Raw genomic sequence first — 23,066 nt, 5'->3', positions numbered from 1 at the left:
ATATTATTGGGATTTTGTGATTGTTATTCATTATAGGAATATTACAGACCTGGAAATAATAGAGTTGTTGTAGTACTCCAGCAATAGCAACTGCATTACTTGTTCATAGTGTTTCCCACAAGCAGTGTTAGCTTTAAGTACATTAAATAAATTAGAGGACAAACACTTAGTCCGTTTTACTTGTTTCTGTAAGCAAAAGATTTGTTTATGTACACTTCTTACCCATATCCTGGTGGACATAGTAAACAGAAATGTATATTTGCTACAGGTCATAAGCAGTAAGCAACATTTGAAGTACAACCCTCCAAGCACTATTTGCTAATTACATTTTTTCACTGAGATAAAATTATAACTTTGAGAGCTTATTTTGATCATTATATTTCTATTGTCTCTAAATTGTGGATAAAACTAGGTGTACACACACACACACACACACACACACACACACACACAGGATGATGGCATGTCTCAGTTCAGATGAATGCACTGTTGATAAATGCAGCAACCTCCAGGGCTGAACCAGGGAGCCACCGGGAGACGCCCACTTTGAGTTTCATTTTGGCTCTTTAGAAAACTATGGGTGATGTCACGGAGACTACATCCATATTTTAGACAGACTACAGTTTGCATCAATAAATTGAAGCCTCCTTCAATCGCAAAATCACAAAAAAAGAAGTTGCTAAAATAGCAATTGAAATACTTATTTCTCCCATTTTAACACTTGTATCTGCCAAGACCTTTTCCGTTTCTATACCCTTCTGTCTCTCATCTTGTGACTCTTGGAGTAGAGGTAGGTTATTAGCAGATGCCTGTATCCTGGAGAGAAATGGCAAACTAGTTTTGCGTTCTTTGAGAGTTTCATCTAATTGGATGTTATTTATTAGCCAAAAAGAAGCCCCAGGAAAGGGCAGCTCTCTTCATGTTGTTGCTCATTTTCCCGGCACTATGGCGATGAATGACTATCCCTGTGCCCTTTAATGATAAAACACAGATGGAAAGACAGATGGAAAGAAATAGCTGGTTTATTCCAGATGTCAATTAAGATACCTCTACTTAGAGCATGAATGTAGTATGACAAAATATGTCCATTTAGTAAGATGTACGTTTGATAAGGACATTCATCTCCACATATTAAAAAAAGACATTTTAGTGGTAAGAAATAAATTGGATCCAAAGCAAAGGTCTTAAAAAGCAAATGTGTACTGTATTGAGGTCACAGTGGGCGGATGGTAAATATATATATTGTATATTTACAGTATATATACCATACATATGTGGTACTGGCACATAGACCCAGGTATTAAAGGACCAAAACCTTTGTATTCAAGTCGAGGAAGAAAGTAGCTCACATTTCTTTCAGACATTACCCAAAGCACTCCAGCAACACTCTAATTTTCTCAAACACAATTTCACTCCGTGGTTTATGTTACTATTACATCATGATGCAAAAAATATATAGCTGAATTGATGTTTTGGGAAAGAAACTGTAAAATAATGCAATACACAGCAATAATAGTACAAACAAGGTCAAATTGAATAGCCTTTTAAAATGAAATTATGCCTTATATATTTGTTGAGCCAAAATGCAAAAAAGCATTTGATAAATGAGGAAAATTAGAGAAAATGAGATTGAATATACTACATATTGGTTAGATACAATGAATAGTCAAGAAGTATAGTACACTCTTCATATGAAGGCCAAGGCCGGAGTAAGTCCCATGAATTAAACAAAACCACCAATGAATGTATATTTATATATACATACACAGTGAGGAAAAAAGGTATTTGATCGTATAGTTATAATCGTATAACTTAAGCAGACCCATTCAGGTTCCATTCCATTTAAGTTTCATTTTAGTCACAAAGAGCTGCATTTTTATTTTGGTAATACTCCAGAACAAAAACTGAAAAAAGAGAGGTCGAATGGAAGAGTGGCGGCACACTACTGGTTTGTTTCCATTGGTGCCCCTTTATGTTAGCCTTTCATAAAGTAACCTCACTGCTCCTGAACAAAAACAAAAGACGAGACATGACTAGTAGTACAGTGAAATGCGAGACAGGCTCCACATATTCCTCATTTCCCACCTGGAAATCATAGCATGTTTTTAGAGACACTGGGTCTCTAAAAACATGCTATGATTTTGTTTTTACCCTTTCTTCATACAAACACCCACAGGAAAGCTCTGCTATACATGTTTTATCTCCATCTATTGGCACCGATGTTCTAAAAAAGCTTGTCTGGAGGCGATCGGTGAGATCAAAGAAACGGCTGAAACTTCGGAAAGCTGTCAGTGTCCTCTCTGAGCGTCCACGCGCTACTTTTACCCGTTTGTTTTTTTTGCTTTTGCTTTTCATTAACATTTTCGGTCAAACTGTATGGATCAAAGAAGTAATCAGTCCTATGATATAGCAAATAGTTAATTACTGTGACACCACAGCCATTCCAAATGGGGAAACACTTGTGTGTGAGATGCTCTGTGAACATCATAATTCAAATGTAAATTGTATGGTTGTGTCAAATTGTAAGACTTTATCACAAAACAATTTCAATGTGTCTAAATGTTCCGTTTAAATACTGGTATTTTCCTTGTTGGTAATACTGGTATTTTAAGTTTCACTTAAATGAATGTGGTCAACAACAAGTTAAATTTTTAGAAAATCTTAAAAGGGTCAGTTTGGATGGATCCAATAACCCGGTGGTTCCGGTTGCTGTGGCAATACGTGAAACAGGAGGAGGAGGTACCAAGAGGCCTATAGCCAAAATTGAATGTTTGAGCAGATGAGCTTCAGATTGACTGAAAATATTCCAGAGCAGCATTTAATTATTCAAACCAGCAATGGTAATTTGGTAACCAATGTTACCAATTCTAAAGATCTGAGTATCATCACATCAGAGAAAAGACAGAATTGATGTTATCTTTATTGAATCATAACTAGCCTTATGCTTTTTGATTTAAGGCGATGGCATTAACCTCAGCAGGTATAATCACACAAAAGGAAAGAAACAGAAATGTCATTAATTACTATTAATCTGCTTCACAAAAGCTTACGGCAAGGCCACCAACACAATCACCTATTTCAAAAAAATAAATTCCTAATTCTGAGCTTCCTGTCAGTACAAAATCTGAACACAGCCCACACACTCCTTGTTAAAGGAGTTAAGGCAATGTCAGGTCAGACGTGAAAGAAATAAAGCTTTGAGCTACTTTGTGAAATGAAGTCCATCCATGTGCCACAAAATCTTATAAACCTCAAACACTCCTGTTCAGAGCTAACGGGATGAATGCTCCAGCTGATTTAAATCACAAAATAACAAAATGCAAGGTGAATTGAATCAATGTGTCAATGTTTAGCAGTCATGAACTGTAGATCGGTCTGATAGTACAGCCAGGTCAGACTGAGGGCCTATTTTCACACGCGAATATTTGAATGCAACCAATGTCTGCTAATATGGAGTATTTTCTAATTATTATTATTTTGAATACTGCACACAAATACCATCAGGTCACTGTCATGTACTTTTGTAAAAATCCAATAATTTCAGTACAAATTACCAGAAGGGGTTAAGCCATTCTTAATAGCTAGTTTAAAAAAATAAGACAAAAGTTATTTCTTATTGCCGCTGAATGGTACCTCCTTGACTTGCCTTGAATCTACTCGCCTTTTTAGGTTTTCCATAACAAAAAAAAAGAGTCCCTGGTACCTGCTAACAGGTACTTTTTCTTAGTACCACCTCAGTCGAGGCTCCAAGCACGCTGAGGCGATACCAAAAGGTGACGTGAAAACCTGCAGACTACTGATTGGTCGGAGAGAACCATCACTATTCACTGCATCGTCATCCCTAGCGACAGCCAGGGGGGTCTCCTGAACAAACCTGCGGTATTTAAATAGTAATAGCGTTTGTTTTGTTTTGTTTTTTTTTCTGCCTCCAGCTTCTTTTGAAACTAAATGTATCTTCTGGCTGTGGAAAAAGCCCCATGCCAAGAATCAAAAGAAACACACCTTCGGCGTTCTGTGTGTGTGTTGCGTTTGGTCACGGCAGTTTCCTGCTATGACAACCAGCCACACTCGCCTCACACATGAGGCGTAACTAATCTGCAAAGTAACAAGGAGGACGGGGCACCACGGCCGAGTCAAGTTGAGCAGGTACCATTAATGGAAAAACGCCATTAGGTTACAATTCACAAAATCTGAAATTTAAGTATGGAGACAACTAAAACTGCTACTGTAAACTGAGTGAAACAAAAAAACACTCACCTTTAGTTTCTGTTCCAAAGCAAATATGAAGGCAGATCATGCAGCCAAGCAGAAATTACAAGAGCAAAATGAAGAAAAAGCAAGAGAAGGGAAGAGAAACAGAGATGGAGCAAATGGGAGAAATAAGAAAATCTGTTAGTTTTTTTTGAAGTAAGCATTATTTCAGACTTTTTTTTTTTCAACAGAGAGACGCATTGCAATACGTATGTTAGTCCTAAGAGCATTAAGAGAAAAAGTTTTTTCCACAATAACGGACTTGTCAAAAGCAGAAACAGAGCAGAGTTACAGTTTCTCACTATCAAAAAACATGTGTTACTTGTGTGTGTAGAATAGGATCTGAAAGGATGGAGAAATGAGACTGTATATTGGGAGTTGTATTTGTAAAAAAGTATGTCACAAGCTTGAAACACATAAAACTATTTTCTCGATGACATGAAATTCTTTGATGCGTGTGATTATTTTCTACCAAAATAAAATCCACTGCCCAAGTCCTCATGAGCTTAAATATTTAAAAAAAATAAAGTAGAAAAAAAACACACACTCCTATAAGCAGAAAAGTATGTGTGCTTTCATGAAAGTTAAGACATAACAATAAAAATGCAGATTTTTGTAGTCACTTCACTCTTCCTCACTACACGGGGCAGCAGACAATTTGTTACAATGAATTACAATATTGCTGCAGCTTACGCCTTTTTCGGGTCTCTCTCTTTTGAAGTTCCTTGATGAAGCTCTTAGAAGGAGGACTCCTCTCTACGCTCTCAGGCTCCACCCTCAGCTTATGAGCCAGTAGGCACAAAGACTACAATTAAAGCCCTTAGATGTCAAGGGATCATGTTCAAGCTTAGAGTTCAAAGGCAGTGATTGGAACATCATTAACTATACTAAATTCATAATATGTGATTATTAATCACAATAAAAACGACCCTCACTCATGCATGTAATGATTACTACTAAGTGATCAGTGCCCATCATTGGTGATCCCCAGCCCATATGTATATCATATGCTATATGTAGTTTATTCAGCTGGATGTTAATGTAATGATTTGGGTATTTATTTGCTTTTATTACAGACAGTAGAGAGATGACAGCAAAGAGATAAAACAAAGGTGACTTTTGGTATGACCCGAAACAAGAAAGCTGTTGTTCATAGCTGTCAAATTAAACTCTAAGCTACAGTGAGCTTCTTTTGTGTCAATCAGAGAATTAGTCAGAAATATTGTTGAAGCATGAATACCCCCAAATTGTCTTTTCTTTTCAAAATTTCTTTTATAGCCTAATGCAACTAAAAAAGAATTCAGCTTGTAGATAGAAATGTAACCATTAATTTGGTTCTGCCCTCTTAGGTTTCTAAAGGCTGATTATAGCTCGCGATAGAACAGTTTAGTGTGTAGAAGGGTTTGTATTAAAAAAATAAGACAATTCTATTTTTATTTACAATTTGATTTAATCTATGTTTTCAGTGGTTTATAAATGAGAACCCAAATGATGTGCGCAAGCGCCCTGTCTTTATAAAAGTAGACAAGGACCCAGCATTTGTGAGTGAACGTGTGACGGATAACAACTCCCGAAACAAGACCGGTGCTCGTATGCATAATAAAATCGTTCCTGTGTTGGGAAAAGAAAGGCAACAAACAATAACACATAAATATTGTCCTAGACTGCCATATTTGTCAAGGGTTACAAGTCATTGTCTATGTTTTATGGGAAAATTGCCCCAGAAGATATGAGATGGATTCTGTATGAAATAAACTAATACAACCTTCAGCTGTATACTACAAGAAGACAACAACATCTCAGGAAGCCAGAAGGCAGATCTAGAACTGTATATGCCTAGAGTTCCATCAGCCTGAACAGAGCAGGCCCCGGCAGGAAGTGTAGAGAGAAAGAAGCGGGGACAGACTGTATGGTAAGGTCAGAGGAATTAAGAAACATATATGTGTGCGCATAAGTTATGGTAGTTATTTAATGGCAAAACCAGTAGATATTATAATAACTATTGCAATTAGTTTACCAAAAAATTATACAAGTCCTGCCTTAATAAGTGACTTTAAAAGAATTCCTGAATGGTCAGAAGACCACTTTTTCAAAAAGCACAAGCAGCGGTAGCAGCATCCGCAGTGGTGGCTCTATTAAATCTAATTTCTCCTCTCTCAGGAAGTCTGAGTACCTTTTGAGAGAAAAAGGTTTTGTCAAACTTGTGCCTTCCAATATGCCTGAAATTGTTCACCTCAAAAGGGTTAGCATGCGAAATAGTGAAGGGCTGGAGGAGTTTCTGACATTGGGGGTGGCAGTAGCTCAGTCAGTAGGTGGATGGGTTAGGAACCGGAGGGTCCCCTGTTCAAGTCCCCACATGGACCAAAATATGTTGGACTGGTAGCTGAAGACGTGCCTGTTCACCTCCTGAACTCAGTGCTCAGGGTGCCTGTCCATGGGCAGCCCCCTCACTCTGACATCTCCCTATTTAGTGCATTTAGCATATATGTCTAAATCATGCCTGTGTTTAATGTGTGTAATAACAACTTGTAATTTCCCCTTGCGGGACTAATAAAGTAAACATTATTATTATTATTTCCTCTACTCATTCTAAGCCTCTTATTTCTCATGCTTTGAAGAGTTGATGGGATATTGTATTATTTTGTGAGTGCAAGCGGAGAAAGACACATTTTATCTTACACAAAGCAAGCTGTCCACTTGCATTCATCAACTCTCACAGAACAGCAGCTGTGTTGCAAGAGAAAGCAGACAGGAATGGAAAAGTAGAAAGTGAGCCAAAAGAAAAGTAAGGCATTAGTTAGATTTCCTGTCTGAGCTGTCAGTTAAGGAGCACTTTAAAGCAATTTCACACTAGATCTTGTATGGGGGGGAGCATTTTTGCAATGACATCTATGAGTTGAAAGATATAAGTCTGTTGAACCTCTGACCAAATCAATGATTCACAGCTAGTTTGTACTTGTAACCACAGTTGGCTATTTTACAGGATTGCATGGTATTACAACTCCACAGCAGAGCAGCAAAGTGTGTGGAAAAATATGCTAGTTGGTAAAACGAAACTTCAAAACCAATGTAACAAGACAGGACCTAACATGGAAGTCTCAAGGGAAGAGAAAACAAGGGAGACCCAACTGACAGCTCTAAGTGTGATTAAAAAACAAAAAGCAGAGGAGTAAAATTGGTCAATTGTTGACTGGAACGGAGAAATGCCCTACGCGGGGCTTTCACTTTCCTATATACTGCCTGGCTCGATCTGCTCTGTGTGCACTTGAAAAAGGCCACTTCAAAAATAACTGAAGAAAACATTTATTACAAGGTGTTCTTTGCTTGTAATGAGTAAAAACAATCTGTCAATGGGACAACTACAAATTCTATTGGTAAGATTAATTAAAGCAATACTATAAAACTTCTCCCTTCCAATGAGACAACCTGTAGGTGGACCGAAGACGGAAAAGTTACATAGTGGTGCTTTTAAATAAGATGATCCATCTTTTACAAATAACACAGAAGCTTAAAACCCTTATAAGAAGTCAAAAAAAGCTTTTATCATCTGCGATACGGATCAAGACAACATGTTTAAGACTCTTTTACTTCAGATATTTAAGAAGCATCTAAAAACAAGTCCCTATATCGCACTGAAACATAACTTAAGTAATTAGGTGATTGTATCTTGTATTAAGTGTCGATTCTTTTGCTAGAAATCAATTGAATATACTTGGTAAGATTAAGCTATTTCCAAGAAAATAGACAAGGCACATATTCTTAGTGAAGCAGAGCAAAGAGCATTTTGTGAAACGCTGGTTATATCACAAACATTGTTGCCAAAAAGAACGTTTTAGAGTGCCGTCTGGTGGATGGAAACTATGTAACACCAACACTCATAAAATGGTAAGCGTACATTATATTTTACATATTCTGATGAGTATTTCATAAAAAAATAAAAAAAAATAAAAAAAAGTACGGTCAACAGTGTTATGAGTGTTTGCGTTGCATAGTTTGTCCACCAGAGGGCGGGCTTTAGTATATGGTTTAATAAGAATATTGAATAAGAAAATATGGAGTTAATTATTTCTATGATAAATTCAGAATTTTGTCTTGGCCTCAAAATCCATCCTCTACAGCTGTAAAATCTTGAGATGTGTTGTTTTTTTGTAAAAAACGGTATAAAAGTCTCCGTCTGATGTAAACTTGAGTGTGTTTGTGTCTGTTAATGCACGTAGGCAATAATGAAAAGAGCACTTGAGTGGGCGTGCACACCCAGACAGTCCTTTTATTTGTGCACAGGATGGGTGTCATAATTAACAACACGGGAAGAGTGCCTTTCTTTTTAATGAGTGAGGAAATAGGAAATCCTGCGGCAATATACAATCCAATCTGGCCACCAGCATCGATTTACTGTGGCAGGTCACAATTAGACTTGATATATATTCCCTGTCTCTCCTGCAGGGTTTTTCCTTGCAGCATGTACTGAACCAGGTACATGTGTGTGCATGTGTTATAATGGCTGTACATGGAAGCAAAAAGCACCTGATTACATATGTAACTATACGTATTTTTTAACAAGATAAGACTTTATTGATCCCCATGTGACAAATGCAGGTGTTGCAGCAGCTAAAAAAAATTTAAGTGCAAATAAATATGGAAGTAAAACATAATATGAGGTATATAGCCAGAACAAGAGTAAGAGTAAACTACACACACCACATGAGCAACCAAGGACAAAGTTAAGAGTTAACGTAACAAGTTAACCGGACAATAGTGTGGTTAATAGCAGTATAGTATTATCCAGTAAACCAAACAAGTCAAAACTGCAGTGACACCCTTTGTTTGGGCTGACTGCCATTTCATTTCCAACATTTCTGACTACTAGACACTGCATAATTACGTATTGGATACTTTTCAAGTTGTACTAAATTACATAAATCAACTAAAATGCTGAGTGCTGCCTTGAGTCATAGTGCAGCTACCTTTGCAGTCCAAGATAAACTGGCAGAGTACTGAACTGTTGGTTCAATTGGCAATTGAGTTTCTTGTGTTCATTTCATTTTCGGTACCCGTTGTAAATCTCTAAAGGTCATTTGGAAAAAAACTTGCATAAATTCACAAAATTCCAACAATGCAACCACAGCATTGACCCACTAAAATGAACTCTCTCACTGAGCCTAATTGCTTTTTTTATTGAATTCTACATAAAATGTGAGTTGACATATACATGTCCTTCCATTGTAACTTGAAGAAAAATAATTGGAATTTAAATGGTTAAAGAATATAGAACCAGTTGCCAAATGTGCAGACATCTGCTATACTACTCCACAATAAATTACTATAACAATAAATTACTATTTTGCTAAGCATGTACACATGGCATGCTTTTGTCTAAAACGCATGTGCCACGCAGTCTTTCCAAAGTGGTACTTCTTCCTGTTTGTTAAACAACAAGTTAACGGTTTTATTTTGTGTCTCCGTGTTAGAAAACCAACAACACAAGTCTTATCCCCCAGTTGTCTGCTGTGTAAATGATGAAAACAGGGCATTTGCTGATGCACACACTTATTGGAGGCATCAAACTTTCAGCACAGGTGAAAGTCATCGCTAGACCAATAAAGCTGTTGATTGGAATGGATGTAAAGCATGCGGAGGCAGTGGAAGCAGTCCAGAAATCACTAATGACTCCAAATACACAATTATACATTGAGTAGAATCATTTGAGGTGTAGTTAAGTGCTGAGGTTATCGTTCTTGGTAATAAAAGGGCAACAATATAAGGATGCAAAGATTTTTCATCATTATACGACATCTAAAGGATTGTTTTTGTTTAGAGTCAATTAGCTTTAGTCAAGAACATTTAGTTAACTCTTTAAGTGTTGCATGCCCGGAAGTACTAAGGGTAGAGGAAGAAGAAACCATCTAAAAGAAGCTGAAAGAGGACACGGCTGTGTCAAGGTGATACAATTACTCTAAAGCTGAAAACAACCAAAGAGAGGTTTCTAAAATGGACAACGTACAGAGGAAACTCAAAAACATCAAAATAAAGAAATGTAAGGAGTCCCTCAGTCTGCATTACAATCTCTCTCTTTCTCTTAATTTTAGGGTGTAATATAATAAATATTCACAAAAAAAAGCTTGACCAAAAATCACCTACATTTTAGTGGACCCACCTGCATTTTGTTTTAGTTAACTGACTCTTTCTGATGGATTTGAAACGCAATTTACAAACGAGATCGATTGATCTGTGCTGCTCTGTTCAGGCCCAATAATTAAGGGTTATTTTGGTTGGGTCAATAAAAGGAACTGATGTTGACCATCAGTTGTTTTTCATCTTAAAGATTTGGGAATCACATTATGAGAAGACAAGTAAAGAATAACCTTGCAAAATAGTTTGTCAAAGAAAATATACACTGCGTGGAAGTAATGTGTGATTCTGTGACATGTAAAAGGCAAGCTAAGAGAATGAGAGAACACGTGTAGGGTAGGAACCCAATAGAAACAACCTTTTAAATGACTACATAATAAATCAACACCACAACGTATACATTTCCATTCCAGTTACTTCTTTTGACTCTCTCTAACATACAAAATTGGCTCTCGTCTCTCATGCGCTTAAAACTACTTAACAATTGCTCCATTAGACTAAAGAGACCTTACCCACCTTACACACATTACAGAGTAACATCTTCCCACTGTTTTGTCCCTAATTGAAAGGTTGCATTGATTTTTATTGATTAGGACGGGACATTTGTATTAAAGGTTTACAGCTAATGAGCAGAGGCTTGAGAGACAAGCAAAAAAAGTGTATTACCGATGTGAATATAATGTCTACTTAGTCAAATAAATGTGAGTTTCAATCCTCCCAATGCAGTACTATAAATTCTGGTGAAACGTGAAGTCCCAGCTGTCTCTTAACACTTTGAAAAATATTTTTAAAAATCACTGTATTTTATTTACACTTGATTAAGGGGAGGTTTGCCAAAAATACAACAGTTATGGTCTCAAAACAAACTGTCCCAAGTCCCCATCCAAACTCAGCAGTTTGTGCACAGGATGGCAGGCATTCTCGCACAACATCACAAAAGAATAAGGTTGTTTCAAGGGAAATAAATGAATATTTAATAAGAAAAACTGAGTGAATGTTGTTTCATACTGTGTCCTTTTTAATGTTTAATGCTGATCCAGATGCTGCTGCTCTTCAGTTAGATGAAACATGATGCTACATGTCTGAGTTAATGAAATGACAACCCCATATGCATGTATGCATACATGTACTCTTACTGATAGACAGCAGCAGTACCAACAGGGTTAAAGAGCTTAACCCACCAGTCATGCTGTTTTACAACCTCCATTGGGATGGGAGGAAGCAGGGAGAAACAAAACTAAGAGAATGGACTCAAACCATGAGAAAGGTTTGACTTTTTCAAAATGTGTTTCAGAGCTTTTGTGTGCTTCCTTCCATATTATAACAAGTGTGTTTCAGGGTTACTGTAAAATAAAAATGGTGTGTGTGTGTGTGTGTGTGTGTGTGCGTGCGTGTGTGTCTCGGGGTCTTTACCCTAGCAGAGAAGTAAAATTGTCTGCTGGTGGACATCCTTCCTTTGTCCTCTCCAGAGAACACTTAACTGTCTACCTGTTTGCCATTTAGATTGCCTCCATTATTCAACACCTTGACGGTAGGGAACAAGGGTGTACTAGTGTGTAGTGGGGGTCTTGTGTGCCGTGAGAGGAGCAGCATAGAGTTGTGACAGGTAGATAACACCTGGATGAATAATTCAAATTGGCATACACTAGCTGAGTCAGTGACAAGACAAGAAAGAAAACACAAGCCAAGTGAATAAATCATCAGAGAAGGGACTAATAAACCAAGCGCAGGAGAGGACAAGACCGATAACATCTCATACATCCTGCACTGGCTTTAATCATTCCAACAACCTTGTACATGAATATTCCAGATCTTGCCAGCCATACTAATGTGTAAAGATGTAACTGTATGGTGTCTTATCATGCAGCATTACCACTGGGAATAGTCAAAATAGCCCAACAAAATCCAAAACAACATGGCAACCTTGGGGACTCCGATTTAGCAAGGATTTGCTGACTGCTAAGTGATATTTTTGAGACGGTACTAAAACTGCTGAAAAGGGAGGAAGACGGGAGCTCTAAGAGACACTACACATGCCGTCTATTCAGATGGACTTAGGCATTATTTTAATACTGTTGTTCCTGTGTTCATATAAATGTATTATGACTAAAAGCATAAATATAAAGATATTAAGGAATGGTATTGGCAAACTTTAAATGAATGAGGCTTTGAAAAGAAATCTGCCTTCTAGTTCATTTAGCTTTCATAAGATCTCCTCCTACGCTTATAACAGCAAAGGAAATTGGACCAAATCAATTCAAGTTGATAAAAAGCAGTTTGTTTGCTAACAGTAGCTAGAGGGTTGATATTAGCACTCACACACTTGCCACAGTTGCCTGTATCTTTTTCACACAATTCCTCTTCAATGAAGACGCATAGCCAATTACTCTCGTAGATCCATGCATGCATGCACACACAACACAAAAACAGAAACACATCCACCTTCCTTGTTTTACCACTCCACTTCAACTAAGAAACCCATCTCTCCAGCACCACACTGAAAAACACGCCAATATGCCACAGTCATGAGCCAGAAAGTATGCGCAGGGAGACCGAGGAGTAAGTGAGAGAAAAAAAGTAGGTTCTGAGTACACAAACTCTGCGGAATTATGTACGAAAAGAAATGTTTGGAAATGTCCTGAAAGGTGAAAATAAAGCACATTGCCTTAGAAATATATTATGTAAAAATAAGTTAAAAACATAAAACAACAAAGTCCTCTCAGAATACAAGTGCAGAAGTCAGGTAGATAAACGAATGCATGAATAAATTAAGTAGAAAAGAAGTGTAGTGAGAGTCTGACCTGTTCTCTGTGAACAAAAAGTGAGAGCAACTCTGCAAAGTAACTCTGGTTTTGCATATTGGTTCTCATCAGCCCGCACCCAGAAACAGCCATCTGACATTTCCTGGGGACGGATCTGAAAACAGACATCCACAGATCAGTTAGTCCCGTGGTTCAGTATTTTACAGATTACTGTAAAGAGGCTAGAGAGGGAGATGTCAATATAAAGAAAACAAATATGAATCAGATATTAGTCACATACTAAAGCTACAAAACACTACTTCAATTTACTATTATTGAATTTACCAAAGTAAATACGACATTGACCCGATTACAAGACGACCCCTCTTTTTCAAGACTAATGTTTGGATAAATATTTTTTGAAGACAAATCTTGTTTTTATAAAGAAAATCGTTTCATTTGAAAATAATTATATTAAAAACACACTGAATAAACCAGGGTAGGTTGTTTTTAACATCTTTTAAATCAAACCAAATGAAATTTCCCTTAAAAAAAATAAAAATGAAAGGCCTATTTCTAATACCAATTAGGCTGGTTAAGTTATTTGTAGTAAAAATACAGTGTCTGTTGATTTCTGCACAACTTCAGCAGTGTCCACAAAGAGACACATGGACAAAAATAGGAGCATGCGTCCCGAGCCGCACTTTCGACAGCGTAACACAATCTGAGTGCTTCAGTTTGCATTAACTGTGTCAGTCCTAGGAGTGGTTTGGGCTTAGGCTAGGTTACTACTCACTAGGCTGGAGCTGCAGTTTACTGTCACTATAGTCACTATCATGCTGTGGTTCTACCGGCTCGTCATCCTCGCTGCCAGGTGGATTGCTATTTGTCAACATCTGCTGTTGTAAACATAATGAAATATAAAAGTCCAAACTCGTCTTATATTAAAGTTAAAACTAGGGTAGGGCTGCACTTTATGGGATATGTGATATGATTCACAATATATAAGGGATCATTATTAACGTTAAAAAAAAATGTAAATGAATGTAGTGTCATTTTTGCAGATATGCACCAAACAAATATGTTTTATTTAGTTTGTAGCTAACGATTTTAAAAATCTGCAATACTTACCGCAATACTTAATTCAGAATGAATTGGACACATACATTTTGCCATTAAAAAATATTGCGCCCCTTGCGATTTGGATACTGCACTAGTCCATATTGTGATAACTATGGTTACAAGATAAAAAAAAAGAAAAAAAAGATTGACAGCTCCATTTTAGTGCTGTTTTCTACTTTCACCAACAACAACAAAAAACTCTGGGTATCAATCGCAATATGTTGCAGTCTTTTGCGATATGTAAGTGCGTTGACAATAAACAAACAAAATATTGTGCAGCCCTAGTTACATCGGTTTACCTGCCAATTAAAGTGAAAATTGCCAAAAGAAATGACAGTGCTATTTTAAGAAAATGTTCCAGATGATCGTTAAGCAGCTGACAGTAAAGTGGGTTGCTATCTAATTTTTATTTCATTTTTTTCAGATTATTTTTTGGGGCATTTTTAGACCTTTATTGACAGGACAGCTGATGACATGAAAGGAGAGAGTGGGAGATGGACATTCAGCAAAGGGTCACAGGGTGGAGAAATTCCTCTTAACCCTGAGAAGGCACACATGTGAAGTGAAGACCATTTCAGGTGACTAGCTCATGAAGCTCATTGAGAGAACACCAAGGGTTTGCACCGCTATTAAAAAGCAAAGGGTGGCTACTTGGAAGAAACTAGAATAGAAAACATGTTCTTAGTTGTTTCACACTTTTTTGTTAAGTACATAATTCCATGTGTTTTGATGCATTCAGTGATCATCTAAAATGTAAATAGTCATGAAAACAAAGAAAACGCATTGAATGAGAAGCTGTGTCAAAACCTTTGGCATGTCCAAGATATTAACTCTGCAGGGTGCCAAAACTTTTGATGCCATTTTTTTGTTTTCGGTTATTTTGAAAGTGTAGATGATGGAAACAAAATCTAACTTTTTGTAACACATTACATGGATGTCTAATTTGTCATTTGTCATCTTTGCTTGGCTTCTTTATGCACATTAATACAACAACTACAATTATTTAGCAGTGCCTACTGCGGACCTGCCCCCAGAGTCTCAGATTTTTATTTTATTTATTTTTTCTCAATTATAAAAACTAATTTTTTATACATGCTTTTATATTGCTATTGTATCATTTAGATTTGGCTGGATGTTTGATAAACTTTTTCTCTGGTGTGACAGACTCACCAGGACTTTAAGGTTCCAATTGGGTCAGGTGAAACTTGGCACTAATGGGATGCCCATGTGGCCCTGTTTTCTATAAATGTAAGCTGACAACTCTTTGCTAACACAGTACTTATGAGAAAGTGAAACGCCAATAGCATGCCAGTGCTTTGCTGCTGGTGCTGCTCGGTTGTTTGGGGGTCCATCTTTCAGTCAAAAATAGTTTTGTCACTGAGCTTTAATCATTGATGTTTAGTCGCTATTCTTTAAAACTGTCCAAGCCCCTCAGCAACAGTTCAAAGTTTAAAGTCCTGTTACTGAAAAAGTTTCCGAGCAGCTTTGTCCCCAACATAACCATATGTGGGGGATTCATACAGCTGTGCCATAGTATAGGTCCTCCTCAATTCACTTTGGAAATTCAAGCATATGGTTTAGTTTGCTGAACACCTGTACCGATGTCCATCTGAGAATAAATTATTAATCAAACCACAAACTAATATCACTTGTGGTGTGAACTAAAATTGCTCTGCAGAGAACAACATCTGTACAGGTACCACTCTTGCTGTTTTGACAACAGCATCTGATCATCTGTTATTTTCAATGTTATTTTCAGTAATTACTTGCTTGGCAAAGAGGTAGGAAGTTGTTGTTTCATTCTTAGAAAAACATCTGTACTGTTCTGGTGCTGCCAATGAACATCAGAAACAAAGGAACAAAGACCAGAGAAAAGGGACACTATAAATACCTGTCCTAAATTTTAAGTTTCTTGTCCTAAACTTGTTGTTAACCATAATCCAGCACAGTGGGAAAACATTTCTAATATTTCTCTTCATACTGTAGATCACTCATTAAAGCAATATGTAAAACTACCAGTTATCAGTTAGAAGACAAGCCTCTTCATGTACTGAAATAGTCTAGGAATAACTAATAAAAAAAGAATAATTTGTAAAAAATTAAAGGTTAAATTTTGTTCACTTTTGTCGGTGTTAATTGGACTCCATTGGATTTTTTGAGACTTTAGCTAGTAGTAAATTTGACTGCATTGTATGAAAAAGAAGTGTTTAAATATAAAAACACCTTGCGGTGTAATACCTTGGACCAGTTGAGACGTTTCATGGAAGTCTCAGGCTTGAAATCCTTCTTAGGTCTGAGGCCATAAGGCAGTGCATGGTGGGTAGGGGAGCCTAGACCACCCCCAAACCCTAGAGGGGGTGGAGGGGGGGCACCAAATGGAGGAGGCACTCCAGGTGGGGGAGGTGGGGCATGACAACCAGGCAAAGGTGGCGGAGGAGGGGGAGCTGGCAGTCCAGCTGCTACAACTGGGGGTGGAGGCCCAGAAGGGAAAGCTGGGGACGATGACGTCTGTCCAACATGGGCAGAGGACAGACCCACAGGTACAGCTCCAAACTGGAAAGGCAGGGAGAAAGAACACAATGTTTGTGGGGAAACATCTTGTAACAACAACATTAGCAAATAAATGCCCAGAATGAAGAAGCACAATTGAGTTTCCCTGGAGACAGGTATTTTAATACACGGTTGACAAATTATATAACTGTTATCAAACACAAATTCCCAGTTTATTATAATGGAACATATTGTCCATGGAACCAAAGCATCATAAAAAGGCTCCAGAGAAATCTACTGACATCCATAACTATTTGAAACAATTAATGAAGGCATAGTCACTATACTGGGGATAATACAAGTTACTAAAATCAAGTAATTCTTGATTTTGGTCTCTTCAGTCTATTCATTTATTCATAATAATAAAACTAACACTATGGTTGTACTAGACAGGTGTTTATGTAACTGTTACACAACTGTAATTGTGTGTGTGTGTGTGTGTGTATATATATATATATATATATATATATATATATATATATATATATATATATATATATATATATATATATATATATATATATATATATATATATATATATATATATATATATATATATATATATGGTAGTAAATACAAATCAAATAAGCTAGCCAATACCCTAAATTGCCTTTTAACTGAATTTTTTTCTTCTTTTTCAAATCACTGAGGTCATAAAGTATTCTTCTTGCTTGCCTCATTGGCATATTTTTTATTCTTTTAGCTTGGTTACAGCAAATATTACTTACTACAGAACAGTTTGAGGATTACTTTAAGGGGGTTCTTTTGCAGAGTGGGGAACAGTGCTCAAGAAACCTGTCACCAGGTAAATAAAATGAACAGTGAACTCATATTGTAAAGAAAAAAAAAAAAAAACCTGACACTGGAGAAAACTAAAACAAATTACAGCAACTGCCAAGTGTGCAGCCACGTATGCTTTCCTCTCTAATACCATTGTTCTAAGGATAACGGAGGTGTACCAGTAGAGGCCAAATGCTCACAGAGCCAAAGTCTGTCCAGAACCTACCCACAATGATTTTTTTTTTCTTCCCAAAATACTTAAAATCAAATGGTATAACCGGTGCTACAAAGTTTCGTAAATTGTATCATACAGAGAAAATGGCTTATTGATCCATGCACCAGTTTTAGATTAAAGACTCACACTAAAGGTCAGCCCTGGGCATGTACTCTGCCACTGCCTCTAGAGGAAAGAACTTCTTTGCTGAATTAACAAGTGTGTGCGTTGGTGAGCATTAGACTGACAGTCAGATTGTGTGTGATTGTGTGTGTGTGTGTGTGTGTGTACCTGCATTGGCTACGTGTACCACTGTCATTTGAACCAAGGTACTATTTGAGTATTCATTACGTGTTTGCAAACTGAAATTGAAAAATTATCAGGAAAATAAAAATGAACTTTTCTTCTTTTCTCTGAATGTGTAGTTATCTTGCAGTGCCAGGGCGAGGGAACAACTCTCCAGAGTGTTGGGGGGGGGGGGGCGTTAAAGTGAAAGGTCCAGTAGTGAAGGGGCTTGTCAGAATAAATTGCCTTTAGAACAATTTCCTCTTATGGGATAAGATCAGAGAATCAGAAATGGCCAACATGGAGGCCTTGACAGCGTTCTCATTAGACTTAGTGTCAGCCAGCCAGTAGAGCCTCCATGTCAACCCAAAATGCAAGCTCCAGTGGAGAAAGCCCCCACCACCATCTTGGCAGCACCCCAAAATAACAAGAACATACAAAAAAATGTATAGATTTTAGGTTTGTGGAGTTATCAAATGTAGTGTTTTGTAACATCACCTTAAAGAATTAACACAATTTACAACAAATAAATGACAGTGAAAACAAATAGGTCATTTACCTGGGACCTGAAGGCCTGCAGCTCTGCTTGGAGTTCAGCTATTTGTTCATCACACTTAACCAGCTGAGCTTGTGCCTCCTGTCTGCTTAGAAACTCTTCATCAAACTTAAACGAGAAACATGTATCCAAATTACACAGAAACACACGCTGATATTAAATGAATGTTAACAACGAATTAACATAATCAGTATTGATTAAATTGTTTAAGCTTAATGGCGTAAATACTTTATAAAATCAACATACAGTTTACCTTGATTGCCTTCATTTATCTAGTCAATTTCAATATCCATTCGTTAAGAAAACCTTTTAGTTCCATACACACGCCAATCAGTGAGCCATCCTTCTAATCAGGATCTACAACCTGCTGCTGTCCTGACTTAAAATAATCACAGCAGCCAATTCTTCTGACCTCACGTTTCACAACCACGTATGGGTCTGATTGTGTGTGTGTTATGACAAAAACATCACTGTTCTTGCTGAAACTTGTTGTAGTACGATACATTTGAAAACTCCTATTTAACCTATGCCTTTGCAATGAACATAAAAAGATGGCCCTTAAACTGTAGTACCTCAAGCTGTAGCACACAATAAAAAGTAGGGAAGAAACGTATCATTTATGTAGTGTGATATGGGAAGAATGGGTTTTTCTATATCACTGTTCTCAAACTGAAAAATCTAGAGTAAATGAACATTTTTTTAACTTGCATTACAAAAATGTTTAGTTTACGTGATTGCAATATTTTAAGGTAATAATAACCTGATATTATTTTATAGCAATATCAAATAATGCAATGCTCACTTTTAAAATACCTATTTTTGTGTTTCTGGAAAAGAATCAGGGCAGTTAAAGCCATCTTCTGCTGCGGGATAGCTGCAAATGAACAGTATGTTGGCTAAAGTGTTGAATTACTAGGTTTATAACCAGAGCCCCTGGGAATTGTTGGTGTCATGTCTAGTTCAGTGTTAAAGTTCCCATGACATGGTGCTCTTTGGATGCTTTTGTTTAGGCCTTAGTGGCCCACTAATACTGTATTGGAATACTGTCTTTTCCAAAATTCAGCCTTGGTGCAGAGTTACAGCACCTAGAGCCAGTCCCACAAGGAGCTTTCCTTAGGATGTGCCATTTCTAAGTCTGTAGCTTTTGAGGAGGAGGGCAAGATGGAGGCCGGGGTTGTGGCCTTGACCAACTGCCACTTTGCTAGTTTGAAAGCCATGATGTCTCTCTGTCATGGGTGGGCCAAATTCTCTGGGCGGGGGCAGAGCAGAGAAAGGGGAGGTAACCTTGACTTCATAAGGGGCATGACTCCAGATTGGCCCATCTGAGCTTTCACTTTCTCAAAGGCAGAGCCGGATCCCCAAGACTTGGTTAACACCTATTGCAATTTCTAGCCACTGGGGAACCATAGGCAGGCTTGGGGAACTGATAAACTCATAAAGTGACATTTTCATGCCATGGGACCTTTAATGTTATGTATTGTATTGTTATGTTATGTATGTATTTTAGATTATATAGTGCCAATCAAAATTAAATGGCTGCATGTGTTACAAGCTTTGTTTTGGCCAGGAAGTGTAGTGGATATAGTTTTTTTTTTCAACACTTGCCTTCTCTGCCAGTTCTGAAGCTCTTTGTTCATACTCATCAATTCGAGCTTTATCGACACACACCTCTGAAAACAAAAAAAATAGATGAAAAAAATGAAAACAATGTATGTGTTATTGATATATCTCTAATGCAAATCAACTGCCAGAAGTTTTGACTTGCCTAAAAGGTGGCCGATGTCCACATCTAGGCGCTTGCGGTAACTGAAGTCTGGATCAGTGCCACTACGGTGGAGCACAATTTGAGACACACACTCCTCAATGATCTTAAAGTACTGGGGCCTGAGAGTCAGGATAAGTGAGACAACATAGTTCAAGAGAAAAAGTGGAGAGAAAAAAACATACCTTTTATTTGATTTAATTTTATAATTTGAATCTGTCGTGTCTATGCATTTGTAGAAGAGCTGTTATCTGGACAGATTCGGGTGTGAGAGGAACTGAACTGTCTGCAGAAAAGGAAGGTTAGTGAATAATGTACTTCCAACAACCAATCAGAGTCATTGCATAATAGATATTCTAAATATTACAGGAGGTTCCAAGTCAAGGCTACTTACCATAATGATGTATTAGTGAGTCAAATCGAAGAAAGATGTTAACACAAGTGGATTTAAACCAGATGACAGAGCATCCCATTTACATGCTCAAACAACATCATGAATGTTGTTGACATGATAATCAGGTCTATCCATAATTCTTACACATCTGTCTCCAACACTAAATCCCAACTCCCATCAATATTCCAGCCCTTTAGAAAGAAATGGGTGGAAAAAACGATAATAGGGAAGAGGAATAGACAGCAACAAACAAGTAACATTTAAGAAAACAGGAATGGTGGGGCTAAATTCAGGACAGACAACGGACAGAGACGGTGTTCCAAGTGAACAGATATACAGTATGTTTTTCTTTCAGGATGTAAACATGGATGAATAAAAAGGCTAACTGTCTTAATTCTTGGAATTGTTTATAGGGCAAGCATGATGTTAGAAAAGGTAGGGGCTTTTGGTTTCTTTTGGAAATACAACAACTTTAAAACTATTTTATACACCACTCACACCTTACTATAAGAACTGTTTTGATGGTACTGAGTCATACACACCAACCTATTACCAGGTGCTAAGTAATTGCCGTTAAATTGCTTCAAATGGATCTGTTAAATGCATTGATCACAGAATAACCAATGGCATGTCAAAATAAGAGACAGAAGATATCATAATGCAACAACAGATGGTAAGCAAGGCTGGGAGCCACAGCGCTATTCCAAGTTAAAGGGAAAGGGTCTGTTTAATCAGCTCATTCATTATCTTAACACAATGCCGCTGAGAGTCCAAACCTCTCTACACCAAATCAATAACTAAAACTTTGAGGCTTAAAAACCGCAATAAATCAGGGACACCGTCTTCCACCTCTTTCACTGGATCTTAAAGCGTACCATTTATATGATTTGGAAGGTGAGCTGAACATTGAAATCATTGGCAATCAAATGGAATCAGGCATGTTGTCTGTCAAGCTGCTGGTGTTCTTGGCATTAAGGATACAAATAAATACAGATGCCTACACCCGTCAGTCTGGAGAGATATGAGGTGCATTAAAAGGATCACATTAAATTATGATGTCGCATGTGCCAAAGGTGAAAATGATTCACATCAAGGGTATGAAACTGCCTGAGGTATTGAGGAGTTAAAAAAAAAAACTTAAATCCAACTATAAGAGTCTAAAGACCTATACCATATTGTATGAGAATCGGGGGGAAATATATAATCACTAATGCCATTAAACTATGCATTTTCATTACATTTGTTATAAATATTAATACATAGATATATATTATACAAAATTGTTTTGCCAATGTCAGTCCCAATACTTCTTTTAAAAGGTGATGTTGTGAATGCATACATGTTTATTTTAGATGTATCTATACATGATTACTGCACTCAAGTAGGCCAGCACGATTAATTGATCTAAAACTGTGATCTCGATTCACCCTGTTCACGATTTAATTTTTAAATACTTGATTTTTTTATGACTTTTATTTAAATTGTTCAACCCGACTGCATCACAAACACTACTACTTTCTTCTGTGAGTTTCAAACATAGACTGTATAAAATAGGTCTTAAAGCTCTGCAATGCTCTCCAATATGTTCTGTTTTTTCATGGTCAAAACATTGTGGCAGAGAACCGTAATATCAATTGTAAGCTAAAAAAAAAAAAAAACATGATTCATATTTTCCCCCGAATCGTGCTGGCCTACTCTCAAGCACTGAAAGCATTTGGTAATCTCAGTCCGAACGACCAAGTCAAAATCTAAAATTTTGCTTGCATGATAATAGACACATTTGTTTGATTATCAATACATTGATTTAATAGGTCCCTTAAGCCATAAAAGAGAGAGTGAGAAAGTTCCTCAATATTCCCAAAGTCTATTTTGATCACTTTTATTTTATTATAACATCACCCTGTTTAGCTGTGTAACTTGCACCCTTGGACAAGCACAACAGAACTCGGATTTATGCTTTCAGGAGAAAAGGCTGTTAGGATGAGGACTAACAAATTAGTTTGACGTTTTCTTGGTTAAAGATATGTTTTCCTGATTTCAATCAAGCCCCGTGTCACGGCAGCGTGTTTAGATAAATGGTGTGTGTCTTGCCCCCGTGGCGCCAGTGCGGCTTGGATCAGCCGTGTTCTGCTGAAATCCGTCAGATAACACGCTAAGGTTAGCAGCACACAGAGCAGACTGTCTTCAACACAATGCTTAATTCATTCATAATTCATTCTTTCAAATTGAGAGTGCTAGTTACAGCTGCTAAGGTGTTACTGGACTTTTTGATTTTCAGTGG

General features: G+C 37.3%; 1 protein-coding gene across 7 annotated transcripts in view; it reads right to left on the bottom strand.

Moving 5' to 3' along the window:
- The window catches only part of LOC117942269 (protein diaphanous homolog 3-like), a 166,691-nt gene that overhangs the window by 103,328 nt on the left and 40,297 nt on the right, over positions 1–23,066 (bottom strand). For 5 of the 7 annotated variants that reach the window (XM_034867767.1, XM_034867701.1, XM_034868086.1 and 2 more), the window contains 6 exons: positions 20,395–20,513; positions 20,235–20,299; positions 18,633–18,737; positions 16,482–16,796; positions 13,182–13,296; positions 4,258–4,266 (listed from right to left, as the gene is read on the bottom strand). In XM_034867767.1, coding sequence (XP_034723658.1) covers positions 4,258–4,266; positions 13,182–13,296; positions 16,482–16,796; positions 18,633–18,737; positions 20,235–20,299; positions 20,395–20,513 — 728 coding nt within the window. The remainder of the gene's footprint in view (positions 1–4,257; positions 4,267–13,181; positions 13,297–16,481; positions 16,797–18,632; positions 18,738–20,234; positions 20,300–20,394; positions 20,514–23,066) is intronic. The other 2 variants (XM_034868004.1, XM_034868169.1) reach the window with 1 other exon arrangement.

Source organism: Etheostoma cragini, chromosome 1 (assembly GCF_013103735.1).
Source record: "Etheostoma cragini isolate CJK2018 chromosome 1, CSU_Ecrag_1.0, whole genome shotgun sequence".
NCBI classification, from domain to species: Eukaryota; Metazoa; Chordata; class Actinopteri; order Perciformes; family Percidae; genus Etheostoma; species Etheostoma cragini.
The sequence above is the reverse complement of the archived record's forward strand: the minus strand, read 5'-3'. Positions and strand labels throughout refer to the sequence as shown.